This window comes from Chroicocephalus ridibundus, chromosome 2 (genome assembly GCF_963924245.1).
Source record: "Chroicocephalus ridibundus chromosome 2, bChrRid1.1, whole genome shotgun sequence".
Lineage (NCBI taxonomy): Eukaryota > Metazoa > Chordata > Aves > Charadriiformes > Laridae > Chroicocephalus > Chroicocephalus ridibundus.
In genome coordinates this window covers 9707074-9728947 of record NC_086285.1, presented here as the reverse complement: position 1 = coordinate 9728947, position 21874 = coordinate 9707074, and the positions used below count along the sequence as shown (strand labels likewise).

Below are 21874 nucleotides of genomic sequence, written 5' to 3'. Positions count from 1 at the left end.
TCTCAATTAGTCTTTGAAGTTGAGGATTGACAGAAGGGCAGAAGAGGGTGAGCGCCACGCATTCCCACTACAGCAGTTGTTCTTACTTGGCTATAAAAGCTACCTGCACCACTGAGCTGCAAAGACTGTAAATTTGCGTGCCCCAGTTTTCAAAGGTATTCAGCACATCCAGAAAAGCAGGGGCTTTTTGATTAAAAAAAAAATTTTAGAACTTCCTGACTGTCTAAGACACAGCAAACATGACAGACTCCTAGAAGCCCAGGATTTGCCATATAGCTTCCTATTTCAATTCTGCATGTTGGTAATGAGACAAGTTTCTCTACCTCCTTTTCTCTCCCCTCTCTGACACCACAATTAAGTGGCATAAAGCCTTAATTTACAACCACACCAGATACTCTTATGAAATGCTACCTTTGCCCTAGGCACCTGCCTCAAGAGATCAGCAGAGCCCAAGACAATCAGGCTTTATCAGGAAAATTGCATAGTATGCTTAGAAAGGGGCAAGGAATCACATTCCCTAAAGTCTTAGTGTGGTATTAAATTTGCACACCATGGATTTCTGAGGAAAATTAAGACAAAATGTACTCTTGTCCAAAGCAATCAAAAGCATTAGAAGGCGACTAAAACGACCACCTTATCCATCCTTAGCTGTCAGGGATGAAAAAAGCTAGTTTAATGGGAAAAACAGAACTCTGATTTCAAACCTCCTTCCTATTCGCACCTGCAGCAAGTTCAGTTTCTTTACAGGCTTGCAAGTGTGAGAGGGCTAACATGGGCTTTTAGTTGGTCTGCAGGAAAGAAAGATCACCAGCTCCCATATATTTATGGGAAGAATGGTGCCATTACGTTGCAAAGCAACAGCTCTCCTTCCTTTAACCAGGGAGGATCCAAATCCTACAGGACATGCAGGAAAGTTCTTTTTCCCCAAGAATAGGACAGGCAGGGCAATTTTTCTGTCATCTTGCACGCTATACCCCTGAACTCAGCAAGACAGTTTGGAAAGCAAAGTTCATTCATTGCAACAAGTACCTACCACTGATATTCACTCAAGGCGATAAGAAGCTATTTCCTATTAAACAGATTAGAAGTCACATGTGAGGAAAGCAACTCTTAATGAACCCGGGAATAGAGCTAGTCCTCCTACAAGATTATGTCTGAGTCTCTCAGCCTCTTGAGCACACATCGAAGGACACTGAACAGAAACAACTTCAGAAGAAAGAATGAGCTGCTCCAAACAAAATGACTTCAGAGGGCTGCCCTGACTAAGTATGGGGAAGGGATGACAGCATCCAGGGCCAAGTCAGTCTTGATGATCTTCAATGTGCAGATATTTTTCACCCTCTTCAAAGTGAAAACTAATAAATTGTTTTCCGACTCGCTTTACACAAAAGTTCTCAAACTTTAAAGGCTGTGTCTTTAACGGCACAGTCCACATATTCAGTTTTTTCAGCCATAAAACTGAAAATATGTATAACACCGACCTTGGAAAAAAAATCCCAATCAAAACAAACCCCCCCATGAATTCACTGCATCATTACATTCACACCACATCTATAACCACAGAAGATAACTATTTAATATTTTTTTTTAAAAAAAAGGAATGCAAGACTGAATTAACATCAAGCATACTTCCCCCACAACATGCCACTGAAGGCAACAGTGTCCTACCTGTGAAGGATTTTGATTACACAAAACTGCAGGTTCAGAGCCTTCAAGACAGACTGCAAAAGTGGAGACTCATGCAGTGAACTAGTGTCATGAATACCTCAAATGCTTTTTATTGCTGCCAGTCACTATGCAGCAAAATATACAGTCAGCTCAATTATTACGTGGTCTGTTTCTCAAATTTGAGAGCATTGTGCCACACATGCAGAGATCGAGGAGAGGAGGTTTTGCAGGGAGGGGAGCAAGAGAAATAGTCCCTGTCTTCCCTGAAAGCAAGATCAGACTGCTAACTAGAAAAGGGGTGACGGTCAGAGGAAGAAGAGACCCTCTTTCCCTCCGTAGACTCTTCCAAAGCACAGCCAGGCATTCATATGAAAAGGTGGACTGCTTCTCCTTGGCTAAGAGCCTGTGAGCGCTGTCGGCAAAACAAACCGAGCCAGACTGGCGGCTGCCATGCCCCCTGGACAGTGCGTGCAGGCAGCTGCAGCACATGGCCACCAACTCCTGCCTACACCAAGCCTGAGCAGAGGGCTCTGCAGCTACAGCTGCCTTGGGTGGCTCCCCGAGAGCATTTCAAATCCCCAGGTTTGAGAATCCCCGAATCCCTATTATCCCGGATAATGCAGAGATAAATCACATTCCAGAACAGCTACACATATACATTTACATACATATAAATCTAAACTGAGTGCGAGAGAAAATGTTCTTTTAACTTTTTTCTACGCATCATCCAGACCTGCAACCTGATTCCACTAGGTGCTTCTGCACGCACTGCAACAGGACGACAGTGAAACATTCATTTCAATTTCCTCCTCTTGCCTGAAATCTCAGCCACTAGTTATCAGAGTGAACACAAGCCAACTAAGCAGGACATAACAAAAATACCACATCCAATAATCTGTGTTATCACTTTGCAAATGGCTCTGCACGGTAGGGTTTTTGGGGGTTTATTTGTTTTTTTTTGTTGTTGTTTTGGTTTTTTTTAATTAGGTACAGAGAATACTTTAATTCAGTGATGCCATACAAAGCAATTTCTCTTCTTCACATTCCTTAACGGGTAACTAAATCCAGAGCATAATGACAATTCTGACTCTGGGAAGACTTCAGCTACATGCACTGAGAGAAGTTATATATTTCTCATCAACAATGACACAGTCAGTATCTCTAGAAATCGACTGAATATTTGTCCTTCAGTACCTCTTTTAAACTTTTCAAAACCACTACTTATATTATCTTGGATAGAGAAATGCTTGGGAAAGATCTCAGCTACATTCAATATACTCTATATTTTTACATTATTTTTTTTACCAGCACACACTTATTCCCATCTTGACTGTACAGTTCTCACATGCACAGTTAATGCAGTGAATCAGCAATTATTTTTCTAGTGTCTCTAAGTGTCAAGATTAATTTCACTATCCCTGGTAATAAAATGGTTTCAAATGACATCTTTAATCAGCAAGTAAGAATGCACTCCTCCAATAGAGACAAGCTGTCACAAAAGGTCACCAAAATGTGACAGGATGGAAATTACGTTTGTAACTTCAACTGAAATGTTAATTCCTCTTTAAGTGTTTTCTCAACTATGTTCAGATTTTAAAGTAAGGAAATGTAGCTCTGCGACAAAGTTTCATTTTTAAACCAGCAGCATCTGTAAAAATTTGCTCTACAATCTCAAAAGCAAGGAGATATTTATATGCAAACAAGTATTTTTTTGCTGTTTAACTTTCCACCACATGGTCAATCATTCGGTCTCTTTATCAACAAATTAACATAAAAAACTTGTATGAATAGAAACCATTTCACAACAGTAAGACTGTATATTTACCAAAGATTAGTTTCAAAAAAAGGTCTTTAGATTAAAGATTCACCCATATTTGCATTAACTTTTCCTTATATCTCAGAGCTACATCCCAAAGGACTTAAAATTACACTTAAAAGTAAGTCTAATTGGAATCACTTTCCTTTAACAGTCAAGCTCCACTACAAGTTTTCTCCTTATTGGTTGGTCTTGTCTTTACATTAAACTATAGAGTAAATCCACAGATAAGACAAAAACACATGCAACTGTCATCACCTTGCAATTATGTGTGACAATTTAGCTATTCCAGTGCACTCTTGTTTTTAAAATATTCTGTTTTGTAGAGTCACCAGCACCTTTTGTGAAAATAAGGTATGTTCTGTATGTGGTATGTAGATATTCTGTCTTATGGTTGAAGACACATTTGGAATGCACCTCAGCTAAAATATCCCGTGCCCGTGTAAACTACTCTGTGCCTCTAGAGGGTTCCCTTCAGTCTTATTCTAATCAGAATGAATCCCTGATTATTAACACAAGGGTGAATAAAGGCTCTTAATACACACTTTGCCTGAAATTGTAAGAGGAGCTATTTGCTAAATACGAACAACAGATGAGAAAGATCTTGATTCAAAATTATGCACAGACATCTCACTCACGGCACGACATGACCTACACAAATACCACTGTGGAAGTCTGGCTCAGCCTCTGCACCTGACTCCTCACTGCTCACGAACGAGTCTTTTCTAAAAAAGTTTTGGCAAGCCTGTCTTTTTTTTTTTTAATTATAGCTCTTCAAAATAGTCCTCTGCCACAAAACCTCACCCAAAGTTTCTGGAATGTTTCTCCTTTCTCTTGTCACATCTGAGAGCCTAATTATCGTTCCTTCTTTCCGTTCAGTTTTGAAACGTAATCGTCCAGACTCTTCATCATCATCCTCCTCTTCATCAGATTCTTCTTTTGTTTCTTCTTGAAGTTCCAGAGATTCAATAGCTGCCTGAATCACAAAATACAGAGGAAATGCAAACTGAAAAATCTACTTTCTTGAGATCATTGAGTGTTAAGAGACAAAGCTTTCTTTAAAGGTCCCTTTGTACAAGTTTTGTTGGCATTATACATTATTCTCATACGTAACTCAGTGAACATTTAAGAGCTTGAATTTTTTACAAAAGAAAAGATATGAAGTATATAATAAATTATATAGTAAAATCTACTCAGAAAACCCATTTTGCTGCAATATTTAAGGGAATATTGAAACTCCAGACAGAACCACCATCTGATTATTAGCTGCTTTTACACACAGAGCAACATTTTATCACTGAATTGACTAAGATGCAAATGCGGGATACCAACAGATTCAAGTAATACAAACATTAAACCATTAATATTGGTTTTTTTGCCATTTGTTAACAACTGTCAGTAGCATGTTGTTTTAAAAAAAAAAAAAACAAACAACAAAACCTTACATCCCAATTTTATTCCTCTAGGTATGTATAACTGTACTTGTCTTTACTTTTTCTACTCCTTTAGTATTTCCCAGTTTCAATTCAGCATTTCATGAAGAGAATGGAGAACAGTAGTGGATAAAGTTTTTAATATGCTAAATTTGTATACTGGAATGCTACTCCCTTATCCTCATTTACTTTCCAGTTCTCTCTCCAACAGAGAACATTTATTTAGATGAAACAATGTCCCAAATGAAAATGGATCCTTCACCTTCAAATAAAAAATAAAAAAAAAAATCAATTTCATTTTCCTGTGCTGGCATGATAAAATTAATGTTCCGAATGTTACACAAGTTATATTTGATTTCTAGAGTTGAAAATTAGAAGTGTTCTAATTAGTACAATTTTCCATAAAATATTTGGTTACTGTGTATTTGCTTATTTCTTGTGCAAGCCTACTTGCTCATTTCTTAGATCCTGCACATGCATGTTAATTCTTTGCAAAGCCACTAAATACATCATAGCTTTTATGTTGCTTGAGGACAGTTAAAAAATTAGTGAAATATAACATGCAAAAAACGGTTTAATCTTCTAACTAGACAGACTGGTGCAGTAATTTATATGAAAAAGGCATAGCAAGTCTGTCAGTCAGGTGGACAAATACTAAGTCACAAATCAAGAAAAAGAATTAATGGCTAAATGGTGCAAGAGATCGTAAATGTCTTTATCCAGGAGCCCAACTTCATCCAAAACCAAAAAAGAAACATGGGAAGCAAGATCAGAGATCGGTAAAATAAAGCATACCATATGAACTCAAGCTCAAAGGTAGTTTGGTCTGGTGAATACATGATCTGTATAACTAGCTACTAGACTTGAATGAGCCACTGATCCCAAGTTATTTTCATTTTATCATCGCCTTATCTCAGAATGTGTTTTATCCATTCCAGGCAAACATTCAAGCACTACATTTCCTGACCTCACAAAAACACTCTGAGAATTAGCTAAGACAATAGCCGATGTTTCCAAAAAGCTTTAAGGCTTATATTTAAAAAAAAAAAAAAAAAAAAAAAAAAGAGAGATATTTACTTCTACATAACAACTGTATCATATCAAAAAATGCAACTAAAAACAGCAGACAGGATAGCAGGCAAAAAAAAAAAAAACCAAACAAAACCCAAAACACAACCTTCAAGACTGAAAGAAATCCAAACCTCAAAAGCAAACCCAAAATGAGCACAACCGGTCTGATTAACATATCCGTGTACAATCAAAGCACCTCTGAAGACAGGCAGTTGAGACTCATGGAACAGAGGAGGGATGCTAACAAGGAAAGAGATGCTAACATGGGTTAATAAAAACAAATAAAACCAAGGGAGAAAGACAGGGTTAGCGTTTTACTTTCAGAAGAGGTAGTCCCAAAAGATAAAGGAGTAGCAACATCTCTATCAAATCTACGTTTTTAAATATCATAAAACCTGTTAAGTTTACTGTCTTAATGCCTGTCTTTAAAAACTTTCCATCAGGATTTGGAAGTCCGAACTGGAGCAGCTGTTCTGCAAGACATACTCTCACTACACTGAGCCTCCTGCTTGACTTCAGAGGATAAACCACAGACACATCCACTCTCTATGTCTGTGCCCCTTAAAAGCTATGTTGGAATTCCAGTTTTTATACATTGAAGACTAGTCTCAGTCATGTAATCTCATCTGTGAGCGCAAAACTTACTTGTGCAAGGCTCTACATGTGGCTCAGACTGCAGAATCTGGACTAGAATGGTTAATGCAGTCTGTATTGTCCTGAAAAATTCCGCAATGCCTCAATGAAATGCTACTAAAAATACCCGTGGAAACTCTGTTGCCTTTTGATAATTATTCATTAAAAAAAAACAAACCCAAACATTTAAAAAAAAAAAAAAAAAAGGAAGTTGCAACAGACTACAAGACAAATACTTTCCTATGCAACAATAAAAAACATTTCTTAAACTTTTTAGACCAGCACTATTCTATTGTTAGCCACTTATACCGACTATGTAGTCTTCTGGGTCTAACTCACTTTATTCTTCAGTGTAACACTCGTGCCACCTATTAACAAACAATAACCTTACAAGCATTAAATATCAAAGACCAAAAAAAAAAATAAAATCAAAGGAGCTAAGGAAAAAGCAGGCACCAAGGAAAGGCAGCGCTCAAGAATGCTAACTGACCCACGTCCAAGTCTGATTACATGTATTATTGAGGGATTTATATTAGTTGCGATGGAGACACAAACATGTCTGACAGCCAACCATATGTTCTCCACATATAGCTCCAGGAAAGGTTATCTGAGCTCTGTAGGAGCATACACCCTTCCCCTGCAATTTGTTCAATAGTTGTAGCATGCAAGACAAGCTTGGATCATCTTTTCCAACTTCCAGCCTAAAAGGATGAGTTGTTTTGCCAAGATTACAGTATACGAATGGATTCTATGTTTCAAAATAAATTTATACAGGACGAGACAAGTACAGACAGAATTAATATGTACTGGGACTTACAGGATTCTATTTAATACTTGCTAATCATGAATATCTCTGCATATATATATATATATATATATGAACAGTCCTTGAACAGCCACTCGAGGTCACTTGACTAGACTAGCCAGCCAAGGCTTCTCAGCAGCTCTCCTCAAAGGGAGCTTAACATTTCCCATTATGACACCTTGCACAAAGCTACCAAAGAGCTTTGCTGACTCTTCCTTATGAAGAAAAATAACGACCTTTGTTCTATCACAAGGTCAGAGTTTTCTGCCATCCTCATTAAATAATTATGCCATAAATCCCAGTCACTGACCAGAACTCCCTGTGCAGGGTTATGATCTGCTATGGAGCAAGAGTGAGAGCTCCTGCTCCAAAGAGCTTGCCATGCTCTGCAGTTGCAGGACTGATAACAGACATAGCCCAAGGAAAGCAGGAGAAAAAGCAAGTCAGCATGATAAACGCTAATCTTAGCCCTGGATGCTCCTAAAGATGGGACTGTCGAGTGTTCTGGAGAGCTTTATGCCAGAGTGCCAAGATGCACAGAACAGGTAAGCATTGTAAAAGTTAAACCAGATCTCTTCCAGGTGAAACATTATGAAGGTGAAACAAAGAACTTTTATTAACTAGCTAGAAAATAAGCAGTAGAGGCTTCTACCAGAGGCTAACACTGAGGCAGCAGCAATAGCTCAATCCTAAGGGAGCAAAAAAATAACTGAGAGCAGATAAAAAGATCTTACACCTATTCCAAGGGCACCTCCACTTCACACATGAAAAATAGAAATAAAAACAAACCTAAGAGCTTCTAAATAGGTTTAAAGCTTGGCGGTTTTGATTTGGACTCTTTTCATCATTTTCCTCCAGGCTGACAGGTAGCGTCTTCAAACTTGAACAAAAGAACTAAAATGCAGAAGTTTTGACTAAACACAGACGGAACAAACTCGCAACGAACAGAAACACTGGCCTTTCCTTTTTTGCTAGTCTGCATTCTATCAAAAGGAAGCTTCAGCACTTCTTCATGAAATGTTTTCTTGATCCTCATCACTTCTTATCAGCATAACCCAAAGCGTGTTTAAATTTATGCAATGAGAAATCCCCATCGCATATTTCACAAGATATTAGTTCCAATATAAAACAAAGAAATTATGAATTTTAATTTTAGGAGGTTATGTTTTTATGAACATTTTGTAGAAATAATTAGTGATAATATTCCTCCTGTCATGGTTTTGGCCAGATTGGCCAATCAGAATGACAGATGGCCCTCCCCACGCCATCTCTCCAAAGAGAGGAGAGGAAGAAATAAGGAGATTTACAAGTTTAGAAAAAGAACTAGACTACTTTAATGAAAATAACAATAAATAAGGAAATAATAAATCATAATAGAATTTTTTAAAGTATACAATATATACAAAACCATATCCAGCTCCCAGGATGACAATCCCACCACCAGTAGGCACAGGGAAAGTCCCAGGCTGGAGTCAGCGACAGACAGGAGCTGAATTCCAGATCTGGAGTCAGGAATGCTCGGATCAGGATCAAAGGCGAACAGACAGGGTCCTCCTTGGATGTCAGCCATTGAAGAAAGAGACTTGACCTTTTGATCCCTCAGCTTTTATACTGAGCGTGATGCAGATGGGATGGAACACCCTGTTGGTCAGTTTGGGGTCACCTGTCCTGTCCACTCCTCCCTGCAGGTGGGACCCCTCCACGCTTTTGCACTTCTGACCCTCTAACGGGGCAAATAACGGAGCTAGCTGACCTTGGTTGTGTAAGCCTCTGTGCACACCATTCCTTGGTATAATCAGGTCTTATCACTCAGAGTGAACAGTTGCTGTTCATTTCAGACTTTAGTCAGTTAGAAGAGGCCCAGCTAAAAAGTTAAATTACAAATCAGGAAATTGGTTCTGTTTTACCTCAAACCAAGACAATAATTAGGACATGGTAACTCATGTAACTGACAGTTTTACTACACCTATTTGCTGACAAAACTTCTGGATATTTGGTTTTGCTTTGAAACTCAGGAAGGCAAAAACATTTTCTGAAGCATTGCTGCATTTTTCAAGGAGTGTTATTCATTCAAAATCCAAGTTCCAAGCACTATTTCAAACTAAATAGCAAGTAAAAAAGCATGCCTTGAACCTGATCTGGCCAAGGACACAAACTTTTCCTGCTTCCTCCTCCCACCTCAGCACCACTCTTAACAGGTCTCACACCTCCCTTATTCACCAGTTTCTCCTCATCATGTTCCAGTTCCCCAGCCAATCAGCTTTTCTCTTGGTTTACTAAATTTATTCATGCAATACAATAAAAGGCTTTATTTGTTTTTAATGTGGAAACTGATTAAAATACAATACTACCAAATACTTTTCTCTATCAGCTCACTCTCAGTTATTCAGGTGTCAAATTTCAGTCAAGAAATAATAATGTTATTTACTTGTATTGCATCTTTTACAGATCCATTCTTGTGTTGCATTTTCTACAGGAGAACACCAACAACTACCCTTGTTCACAAGCAGTAAATGTTACGGGATGTAAGGAGAAGTGCTGCTATGTAACACTGGAATAAAGCACAAAACTATTCAGAGCTGGAGGCATGCATTAAACCATGGAATAAACAGAAATGCGTACTCTACAAAGGTTATCTCTCTTGGTGGTATTCTCAGTTGGAAAGTGCAATTGTGAGCCTACAGACAAATGTAAATAAGCTACATATGAAACAATAACGGAATAAAAAGATGGTACTATTTTGGAAACAAGAAACCTGTGGCAATCTGCAAGCCATCAGAATACAGCCAGGATGTAGATTAAGTGAACGAAGATGTGGCCAAAGTGTTCACATTACATTATGAACAAATTATCTAAAAGCTCTATCAACGAAATCAATTAAAAACTTGCATTGATGTTATCTTCTGCATGAAAGGAATTTAACTGTGAATTGGACAAATATAGTCAACATGATTATTACAGAATTCTCACTAGTTCATACCCTAAAAATGAAGCTGTGCTTTTTAAAGGAGTAAATTTGCCAGTGAATCCCACCTATGTACTTAATTTTACATGATGTGTGGCGTTTTCATCGTCTCATACAAACTGTGGCTGCAGACAGCACAAATGCATTGGGCTGCTTTTAAAACCACTAGAACAAAAAGTTTTCAAGTGTTTCACAGTTCTTCGGAAGGTTAGATTTAATACTTAGGAAGCAGGAAATTAACTATGTTTAAGGTACATTTGGTGTAAGATGTCATGCTTGCAACAGCAAAGACTGAACAATGCAGGTGGCCCCTTTCAATGCGTTTCTCTTCACCTACCAAAGAATGTTGGTTTATTATAATGTTTGATATAACTAGAGAGTATCACAGCACACCCGTTTGTTAGAACTTCATAGAACGCTGCTGTGTCTTTGAGGAATTAATTTCCTGATGAGTTAAAGCTCCGAAGAGAGAACACACTCTGACTACACTTCTCAGCAGGTAATCCATTCAATCCTATTTAATTAAGAACTGGAATAAAAGTAATATTAAAGCAGATTCCTGGTGGGGAAAGGAAAAAAATCCCACATCAAAAACTTGCTATAAATTAATAACAACATTAATACCACTGTTCCAGGCTAGAATCAGTGAACATACACTTGACAGGTTTTGGCATAAGCTTTTTTATCAGAAATTAAGGAACTCATCCTTTTTCCTAATCAAAGAATTAAGATAAACTTCACAGAAACTTCAGTCCTAACACAGCTTCTTTCAAAACAACAAGCAATCTGAACTTTGCCTTTCTAACATGCAGAACCTTCTGTGCTCATGCTCCTCCTCAAAGTGGAATACCCGAGAACTGTATCTACGCTGCCAACAGCAGCAAATAATCCATCTGGAAAGTGAGGCATGACAGCTACTAGAGATTTAACACACAGCTTGCAGTATTACAATCACTCTCCTACCCAAAAGGGTCTCTGAAGTCTCTAATGTCAAAGCTAAGATTAAATATGAACATTTTGAGCTCTCCCTTCTGATTCTCGTCTCCAGGGGGAGGGGATCTGATGGACTGACAATATAGATAGTGTCACAATTCATCTTATACAAAGAGTAATACCACCACTAACTCGACATCAGCAGTTGCAACAGTTCTTACCCAGCAATGTGGACATTTCTACAAAGTCAAATTCTGAAACAACTAGTTATTTTAAGTTTCCATTAAATTCACAACATACCTCTTCTGATTCATTTGTTATTGTCTGAGATTCTTCCAGCTCCTCATCAGCTGTATATTCTTCTTGTTCTTCCATTGCTTGCTCGTTATATGATTGCATGTAATCTTCATCCTACAGCAATAAACACAATAAGGTGAAGAGCCACAGGCTAACTTTACAAAATCACAAACACGTTAAGAGATAGGGTGTGTATGCATTGTTACTGTTTCCATAACTGGAAGAGAAGTATTGTATCCATAAGAACTGTCAACTGTAAGTGACATATCATAGAAGGTATACTTAGCAGGGCTTTTAACTAGACAATAATGTCAGTATTATCAAAAATGTAACCAAAAGTTTCATTCAGATCCCATCTACTACTGTTTGGCCCATCCACTTCTGTTACTTCTACATCCTTTGATTACAAATTCATGAAGCAAACATTGCAGTACTCTCTTACCAAAGGAAACATGCATCTATGATCTACACATATACATACATTGACATAAGACTTCTCCCCATCAAAAATATGAACATTCTTAAAACATTCTACAAGTGCTTACATATGAATTGGGTTCAATTATGAACATAAAATGCTTGTATTTTAGAACACCTCACTGATCGCATACAGTTTTAATTAAGATTAAATCATTTCACCAGCAATTAAAGCCAGCACATGTTTTCTAATACACTGCTTAAATTATATTGAATTATGCAGGTGACATTTTCTGAACTAACCTCCAATCTCTTTATTCAGGTTTAGACAGTTCTCAGTTACAAAAAGGATGAACGAGCAGGACATCAATCACTTTGGGATATTAGCACCTTAAAGATGTCTTTAGCAGGTCAATAATCTTTTCACCTTCGAAGGACTTTATCAGATCTTGTCTAAAGCCTGGATAAAAGCTTTTGCATTAAGTACTTCTAACAATTGGCAGTGTATCTCCACCACACAAAGCTGTTTTCTTCCTTAAGGATACAATCCTCAAGGTCATGATTCTCAACTGCCTTCCAGCATGACAAAGGAGCATTACCTATGGCCAAACAAGCTGTCAACACAAACTTTGTCACAGCCTAGATAAAGAAACTGGCAGACAGTGATAATAGGTCTAATTTCCCCTCCTCCCTAGGGAGGTAAACAGATTTCAAATCAGTCTAAAACCCTATGCACATGAAGCAATGTTATCTTTGAAGATACAATAGAAAGAAACTCACTGGAAATTCATCTAGGGGTTCATTGATTTCAAGGTCTAGCACTTCATCTTCTTCTCCAGGCTCTTCCCCATATTCTATTTGGTCTTCTGTCAGTTCAGGATCATTGCCTTCATAATGTCCTTCCTCTGCATACTCTGAAGCATACACTTCAGGTGCTTCAGATTTGTCATAAACAATTTCATCTTCCCCTTGGTCATACTCAGACTCATGTTCTATTGATCGATTGTTGATGGCCTCAGAGAGTTCGTATGATGCATGAAGCATGCTAGATGTAGCATTGAGGCTAACTGTGACACCTTGAGAACTATGGTATGGGGAGGGAAAAAGAATAACCAGAGGTTGAAGCGTAACAGTCAACTACGCACAAAGATTTAGCAATGCAAAGCCAACAAACAGAAAATCTCTAAGTTGGTAGACAAAATTATACCTCACACACTATTTGACTCCATGCCACATTCTCATAATGCGTACTGTACTGCAGCTTATCACCAGCTGCAGGCTATTTGACCAGGGGAATCAAACCAACCAGATGGTTTAGCAGGTCAAACTGGCAAAAGTCCTGCTTGGTAACCAAAGCAGACTGGATTCAATTTTAATTCCAAGACTAACAAAAAAAATACACAAAATTACTATAATTGCATCTGTTTTCCCAACCTTTCAAAACAAGCTAGTAAATTATTTTTATTAAATACATTAACACTGTTCCTTCTTGAGTATCTTGAATTCAGACTTACACTTTACGACAGATTTAACATTCTACTCAAAATAACATAAAATATATAGTCAAGAACTGCCATTTAAATACCTAAGACATTCTAAATTAGTAATAGTATGGGCACAGACACTGAAAAAAAGCAATCAATATTAAAACTGGTAAGATTATAATCTAGAGGAAAAGCAAAAGTCAGAATCTCCTATTTACAAGAGTTAGTGCCATCAACACACAATGACTAACCAACTAAGACTAGTTACAAAAGCTGGGGGAAAGGGGTTGTCTCATTCATTTGAGGGCTCTGAGTACAAGGAAAACAAAGGTTGAGGGGTTTTTAAATTACATTATTACTATTCACTATTTTCATAAGTTTGAGGGAACAAGATCCAGGCAGCTTTGAGCTATTTGCATCTATCAGACAGGGAAGATTTAACACGAAAACCAAGACATTACGTAGGATTATCATTATCCTCCCAAATACAGAGGCATAAATGAGTTTGAATGGAAATAGAGGGAGAGGGGAAAGGAGTGTAGCAAGGCAATAAAACTGCTAAAAACACAAAATTTGTCTACAGAAACTTGCTTCCACAAAGCACTATTATCACACTTCATATACTTTCTCGTCACTTGTGCAGTCACATAGCCATCCTTGCTGCCCAGGGCTCACAAGGAGGAAATCCAGAGAAGAAAAAGCAAGGGATGGGATTTCCCATTTTCAAGGGAACACTCTAACCCTCACTCCTGCAGGGAGGAAAAGAGCAACCAATGGAGAGATTAATCTGTCCATTGGAGGTATCTCACCACACACTCATCAATACAACGCAGGGACAGGACTCCTCATCCTAATTCCAGCCAAGGATACAAAGAAACATATATATATGTTATACATACATACATATATGTATACATATTCATACTCCTTCAGACAACATGTCTACATAGCATGCAACAAGTAAAGGAAAAGCTGCCAAAACACAAAGGCCATTAAAAGCCAGCAGCGGTGCTGCATCATTTCTGCATCATAAGCATCTTTCCCCCTTCAGTCCAGCTTGAAAGTAAAAATGTCAGAACACTCATTTTGACTCGTAATGCCCATAATTCAGTTGTGGATTTGTATCACCAGAGTATTTCCAGAGCAGGATCCTCAGTAAACTCCCAGGGAAGTACCTGCTCGAGCCTATGAACTCTGTACAAAATATTCTGCTGTGTAATTCTTCAAAAATATCTAAGCCAAAAAATCAAGCCTTACAAACTATGATGCTGCCCTCCACATGGTCTTTGGAGGTAAGATATATTTTTAAAAGAAAAATGGCAGAAAAGGACTTAACAGGAGAAGGAAGCCTACAACAACACCAAGAAGGAACAGAACAAGAGCTCTGTAAATATTTACAAATAATTCTAAATGCACAGGAGATGACGCAGTTTCTTCTTTATAAGCTTTTTTTAATAGATTTGAGTTAAACTTATTAGATTCAAATAAACAAAAAATCATTTTACTGAAATGCTAACAATGCTACTGTTATATATACATGATTAAGTCTCTGGCTAGGTAAAAGCAGAAATATTTTAAGTATATACCAATAACTTCAGTTTAGTAGTTATTAGTTATCAGTAGTAGCAGTCATTAATAGCTTTGAGTTATCCAAAACACAAGATTTAGTAAAGAGATACCGAAATTCTTGTTCCTCTTCATTGTCACTTTGCAGAAGATCATCATTCAGCTCTTCATCTGACAAGTCTGACTGATTCTAGGTTTCAGAAAAAGTCAATCATGAACATAAAAAAAGATAGAAACTTTTAACTAAGTACTGAAACTATTGAAACTTCTGAACACTAAGTATTTTTTATGAAGTAGGCATCCCAGACTAAGACTGTATCTTCAATGAAATTACCTAACTCAATGAGAAAAAATACAGAAGACAACAAATCTGAAAATAAATGTTTGACAGTCTTACTAAAATTTACAAAACTCAAATTTGCCTAGCCATCAACACTTCTCACTGATACATTCCAAAATATAGCCAAAGATGACAACTCACTTGAGAAGTACCAGAAAGAAAGAAAGAAAGGTTAGCTTTAGTGCTCTTATTTAACTGCCTTGTGACCTTGATGCATTAGGCAAGTTAAGAAAAACCACTAAGTTACTGCAGATTCTAGACAGCAGAGATACTTAGGAGACTGGAGGAAATGATATGGAAAAAAAAAAAAAAAAAGAAAAACCACAATTAGTTTGTTAGTTTGCAAGTGAAGAAAAAAAAACCAGATCTTTATCACACTAAGTTTTTTGTTTTGGTTTTGTTGTTGGTTTTTGGTTTGTTTTTTTTTTTTTTTTTTTTTTTTAATAATTACCCACTAGGATAGAGATAACTGCAGTTTTGCTCAGCAACATCATTTCCATCCCCTAAAGTAATAGGGGCAGAAAGGTTATACAAGGGTAGATTTATCTAAAAGTACTAGGATGAGATTAAGTAGAAGCAAGTTTAGCTTCAATAGCTCAGGGAAAACTTCCTGAGAAACCTATTATTACTCTACCATATGAGTCTATACCCACAGATACTGCTCAGAGCCCTGTAACATGGAAAACTGAAAACATGAATAGAAGAAGCACAAGAACACATAATACATTGGAGAAATTTAGTACTGGTTAGTATTCATATGGATAATTTTTTTTAAGATAAGTAAGTAGCTTTATCAATTCACGCTTCAACTACAAAGATGTACACAATGTTAACTGCTTATATTTTTGATAATTGCCTCACACAGATCTGCAATCCCTATCCTCCTGGAATTTTATTTTGTTTTATTTTTTAAACCAGTACATGAGACAAAATAACTTTCTATCTTTAACAGGGATTACTTACAGAGTAATTTCAGGAAGCTAACTTCCAACATTTACAGTGTGATTTGAAAATGGTACATCAGTTGTAACTCAACTTTTAGCAGATCTGTGTTTCTTAACAAACCTACTCATCTGTGGCCAGCCGGAGAGAGGGGGAAGTGATGGTGCCTCTGTACTCGGCACTGGTGAGGCCTCACCTCGAGTACTGTGTTCAGTTCTGGGCCCCTCTGTACAAGAGGGACACTGAGGTGCTGGAGCGTGTCCAGAGGAGAGCTACCAGGCTGGTGAGGGGTCTGGAGACCAGGTCACATGAGGAGAGGCTGAGGGAGCTGGACATGTTTAGCTTGGAGAAGAGGAGGCTGAGGGGAGACCTCACTGCCCTCTACAACTCCCTGAAAGGAGGTTGGAGAGAGGTGGGTGTTGGCCTCTTCTCCCAGGTGAATAATGACAGGACCAGAGGAAATGGTCTGAGGTTGCGGCAGGGGAGGTTTAGATTAGATATGAGGAAGAATTCCTTTACTGAAAGAGCAGTCAGGCACTGGAACAGCCTGCCCAGGGAGGTGGCTGAGTCACCATCCCTAGAGGTGTTTAAGAAACGTCTAGATTTGGCACTTCAGGGCATGCTATAGTGGCAAAGATTGTAGGGGTTTTTTTTGTGTGTGTGTATGGTTGGACCCAATGATCTCAAAGGTCCTTTCCAACCATGAAGATTCTATGATTCTATGATCTCCAACTAAAACTTTGAAATCTATTTTCTAAATTATTTCATTTAGCAGATAAAGTGAAGAAAGAGGTGACTAGTCAGTTTTAATTTCCTGCAGATATCTGGCAAATCCAAAAATACATTTAGTTCTTTGCAAAGAGTTCAATTTTGGAAATAGGTATCAGAGTGAGGAGTCTATGGCAGACATGGGGAGAGTCGTTTATGCTCTCCAATGTTAGCTGCTTCCATATTCTTCCCTCACTGTAGAAGGGGAAACCCTCTGCCTACTCATTAGATAAAGAAGTGAACTGTGTGCAGTGAGTGGATCTTTAATAGACACCGCTGACTGCTTTTTTATTTACTCTCTGGTAAATACTGCTGGTATTTTGATGAGTAACTTTTAATAGCCAGGATACTGGCCGTTGAAGTGAATTCTCCAGAATGATAATCAGCACTCAAGAGGCATAACTCAGTTTTTTTGGTTTGTTTTTTTTTAATTGTTAAGTGAATATGAGCTACAGAGAAACTGATTTTGAGAACCATCTACTTTCTGAACTGTGTGTTATGAGAATAAATACTATCTCAGAAAAAAATATTTTTTTCTGAAAGTTTTATTTTAAAAAGCCACACCTGGAGGTCCTTCACAAAAGGAAACACAGCTCTGGGTGCAGAGTGCTCTGGGAACAGGACAAATCTCAGGTACCTGTGGCTGTCACGCTTTGTGGAAGTAACCGTAAAACACATAAAAAGCCATACCAAACAACTGAAGTGAGTAAGTTGAACAACATTCACATTTTAATATCTGTAACAATTCACTTCAATGCCCATCTCTTACCTTTTTGCCAGTTAGCAAATCCTCTCCAAGCAAGTCATCATCAAGTTCACTGGAAAACATTTACAAATTTAAGAAGTCGAACATTAGAAAACAGAAACAAACACCATGCAGGGTACACGACTTAAAAAAACAGCTTGAGCAGAATTGTTGAGCCTGCACAAAGCTTTCCTTTTAGCAAAGCATTCAGCAAGTTGAAAAGGGAGATATATACATTTTAAATGAAACAACAGACCATACATATTAAGACAGACCATTGTTTCATTTCCATATATGCTCTGCTTTCCCGATCCCTCCAACTATGACACAGCACATAGACCTAGACAAAGTGTAGGCACTTCAAACGCCGTTAGCTAGGTACTCACTCTAGATCCTTCACGTCAAGGCCAGTTGGGCATAGTGTCCAAACTGCTGTTTCCCACCTCTTGAGAGATGCAAGTGATACATCTCACCCTACAGGCCACCATGTGGCCCAAGGTGCACCTCAGCAAGGAGGCACTGGGAGGCCAGCAGGAGCCACTTCAGCCTAGATCTTTCATAAATACTTTATTCCCTACTCAAGTTGAGGGCAAGGTCAAACACACATTTGTAGGCCAACAAAAATCAAATGCACGTTTCACCATCTTTACAAGTGTGGCTAAAAATTCAGGAAGTACAGAAATACCTGGCTTAAAAAACTTCTGCCATCACATACACCTGTCCCATAAATAGGATGCAACACAAAGAATTGCGTCCAACACAAAGTCTGGATTAGTTAAATTTTAGGATAACTGCTTAATCTCATTCTTCCTTCAGTGAAAGAATTATCTGCTGACAGGAAAAAAACAGATTCCCCCTTCTATAATAAACACTTATTACTGACAAATGCCTGTATTAGACAGAACACATATGTCCTAAAACTAAGACGATATGGCAAAGATTTGAGATATGAGCTGTAATTCAAGAATGTGAGCCTATTTCTACCTGCACACCTTAAAAAAAAAGGGGGGGGGGGCTTAGATAGTACACAAAAATTAAATAACCCCCAAACCCCAAAGTGAGCATGGGCTGTATGAACAGAATGGGAATATGTATAAAAGTTTCTTAGGACTATATAGGAAATACTTGAAAACAGGGAAAACAAGCCCAAGACATAAATCAGTGCTAAAATTTGTTTTTGCAGATGGATACATCTCTTTCAGAGCTGGTTACTGTACAGATAATGCAGGGGGGAATGAAAATCTTGTGAGCTAGAAGAGAACAGATGATATTCCAAATCAACACTAAATAGGACGTTATCATCAGTACACAGTATTTGTTCATAGTTACTGATCTCAAACAGTTCTGGGAATGACTGAACTAACAAATAGCAATTGTTTTGTGCTCACTGCATATTAAACAGAAATTGGGACATAAGACATATAATACATCCCAAAGAGCAAACTGACTAGAATTTAAGCCCTTTCTTTCAGGGACAGAAAACTCTACATAACAGAAATGGTTTCAGAAGAATTCAGACCCAAAACTGAAGTAGGAAAAAGTCACTAATCTCTTCAGCTGCCAGGAATCTGACAAATGTACCAAAAGGTTTGAAAATATTTCCTAACCCTATGGTCCACCACTGACAGCTTTTAATAAAGCTGCAATAGAGAATTCCAAAAGACAGCAAGAGCATGTGTTATAACAGCATTCAAAGATGAAAAGCAAGTTCAGGTAGTAAGAAATTCAGATCAAAAAGCAACTGAGAAGAAAGCAAAAGATTAAATTAATTATCTATCCTAGTAACATCCTCGGTGTGAATTTTAAAAAAAAAAGATGAAATGTTTGGTCAATAGAAGTAATTGCATATGTACTCTAGACTTTTTTAAAGCTTTGGCTTATTACTTGACAGTCAAAAAATTAGCACTAACACATAAATGAAGCTCATAACAGAAACAAAAGTGTTTCACAGAATGCCTCTCAAAACCTATTAAAATATTCAATGTCATTCAATATTTTCATTGATAAATTGAAAGAAGAAAAATCACCATTGGTAACTTTTTCAATAAAGTAACAGTGATAAGCCTGCACACTAAAGTGGACCTATTTCAAGCTTCTTTTGAAATAGTCAAATCTGAAGTCAGATCAGAAAGAAGAGGGAGCAGGATTATCAGATCCAACTATTAAAAACAAACAAATAAAGAAAAAAAAAAAACCAAACCAGATACTAAAAGATCTTAGGTTAGTTGAGAAACAGAAAAAAATGAATGGTTGCAATAGGATACCGCATAAAGCCACACAAAATAAATTAAACTGGAATAAAAGTACACATTTATGATAGTTCCAAAGGCAACTCACCCTCACTATCATCAAAACACAAACATCTTTCCAAAACCACAATTCTAGGAAATTAGTGTTAAGATAATCTAAGAGTTCACTGCTCTCAGAAAAGAGAGCCATTTCCTCCCCTTGCTCAACTCCCAATACTCAGCTTTCCCCTCACTGAATAAATTCAGCTCAGCAAATGAGGAAGAGAAAATAACAAAAAAGACAAACAACAAAAAGTGGAAAGTTTTCTGCCCGTGTAGAGAAACGAATAATCACAGAAAAGGGTCAAAACAAGCAAATGTTAGCAGAAGTCAACTACTAAATCAGCCCTGACATCTCACACGATAGCACCGGAACTATACTTTTTTCCCAAATCCAAGCTTTGGGCTACTTATAGAGATAAACGTATAAATTAGCAGCCCACGATAAAGATGTCAGACTGGCCATTTCTGGCCTCCAATTTCATGAGCATGCCTCATTAAACATGAGCAGTAGCAAGAACAAGTGTTTCAGAAAAAGAATTTGTAAAAAAATGTAATGGGAAAAATTCTCCAAGAACAATGTTACATTTGTATTCCCAAATAACAGGGGCCTTCCAACTCTCAGTTATCACCTTCCAGTGCTTGAGAAAGGAGAGAGATCTGGAAATTCAAAATTATTTAAATGACCGGGAGATAGGACTCAGTTAAGTAAAAACACAGTTAGAGTTGATGGTTGATCAAGCTGTATCACTAACAGCATAACCCCTTCACTCTCCCCCATAAAAAAAGTGATTTAGGTTGCAAAACAAAGCATGAAGGATTAAAAAACAAAACAAAACAAAAAACAAGACTGCCTTTTTGCATCTTCAAGAAACTGTCCTTTACCAAATTAGGACAGTAGTTAAAAAAATTCAAGCAAATACATTAGGCAACAACATATCTACGTACAGCATTTGAAATTGCCCAGACAGCCACAGAACTTAACACTTCTGAAGACAGCTTGGCAGTCTAAAAAGAATTATTAGTAACAATAAATATTCCAACACATGCAAATTAAATAATATTCTGATACAGTTGGAAAAAAAATATTTCTGAAGTGATCAGCAAAATGAAACTCTAGAATCTCCAGCACTGCACCTGAAACCACTTCTCTTATAATTTCATTAAAACAAGGTGATTTTTGATCCTCTATCTTAAATTATATGCAGCTAATAATAAATACATAAATGAAAACTTTCTCCTAAAACTGAATCCTTCTGCGCTTCTAAGTCTCAGCTTAATGAAAATACCCTATAACCTTTCTCAAGTCCTATAAAAATAACTTTGTCACAGGGAGTTTACAACTTCCTATACAACAGCTGTTTGACTCTTACAAAATTTCTACAGCATTGAGTAGGACAGCAAAAAACAAATGTGACCAGCCAGCACTTGAAGAGCCCACCTACTCATACCATGAAGTCAGCAAAGGCAAAAACTTCAGAAAAATATTCTAACACAAAGTATTTTGCCCGTAATATTGGCTTCAGTATTTCTGAATACCCAGAGCTGGGAAGCAGCACGGTACAGTGACCCAGGCTGAGCAAGTTATTTTAATTACACTCTCAAACCACCTCAAGTTCCTTGATGCAGTTCACCATCCAAGCCACAAACAGCTGTGCTGGCATGACAGAGAGCAGACACCCCTCACGAGCATACAGTAGAGC

The 21874-nt window shown here is 37.6% G+C and overlaps 1 protein-coding gene across 8 annotated transcripts in view; it reads right to left on the bottom strand.

Annotated features, from left to right (window-relative positions):
* The window catches only part of RBM33 (RNA binding motif protein 33), a 99027-nt gene that overhangs the window by 65790 nt on the left and 11363 nt on the right, over nucleotides 1-21874 (bottom strand). For 7 of the 8 annotated variants that reach the window (XM_063324402.1, XM_063324403.1, XM_063324409.1 and 4 more), the window contains exons 3-7: nucleotides 17908-17956; nucleotides 15202-15278; nucleotides 12819-13122; nucleotides 11625-11735; nucleotides 4289-4460 (exon numbers count right to left, since the gene is read on the bottom strand). In XM_063324402.1, coding sequence (XP_063180472.1) covers nucleotides 4289-4460; nucleotides 11625-11735; nucleotides 12819-13122; nucleotides 15202-15278; nucleotides 17908-17956 — 713 coding nt within the window. The remainder of the gene's footprint in view (nucleotides 1-4288; nucleotides 4461-11624; nucleotides 11736-12818; nucleotides 13123-15201; nucleotides 15279-17907; nucleotides 17957-21874) is intronic. The other variant, XM_063324406.1, reaches the window with a different exon arrangement.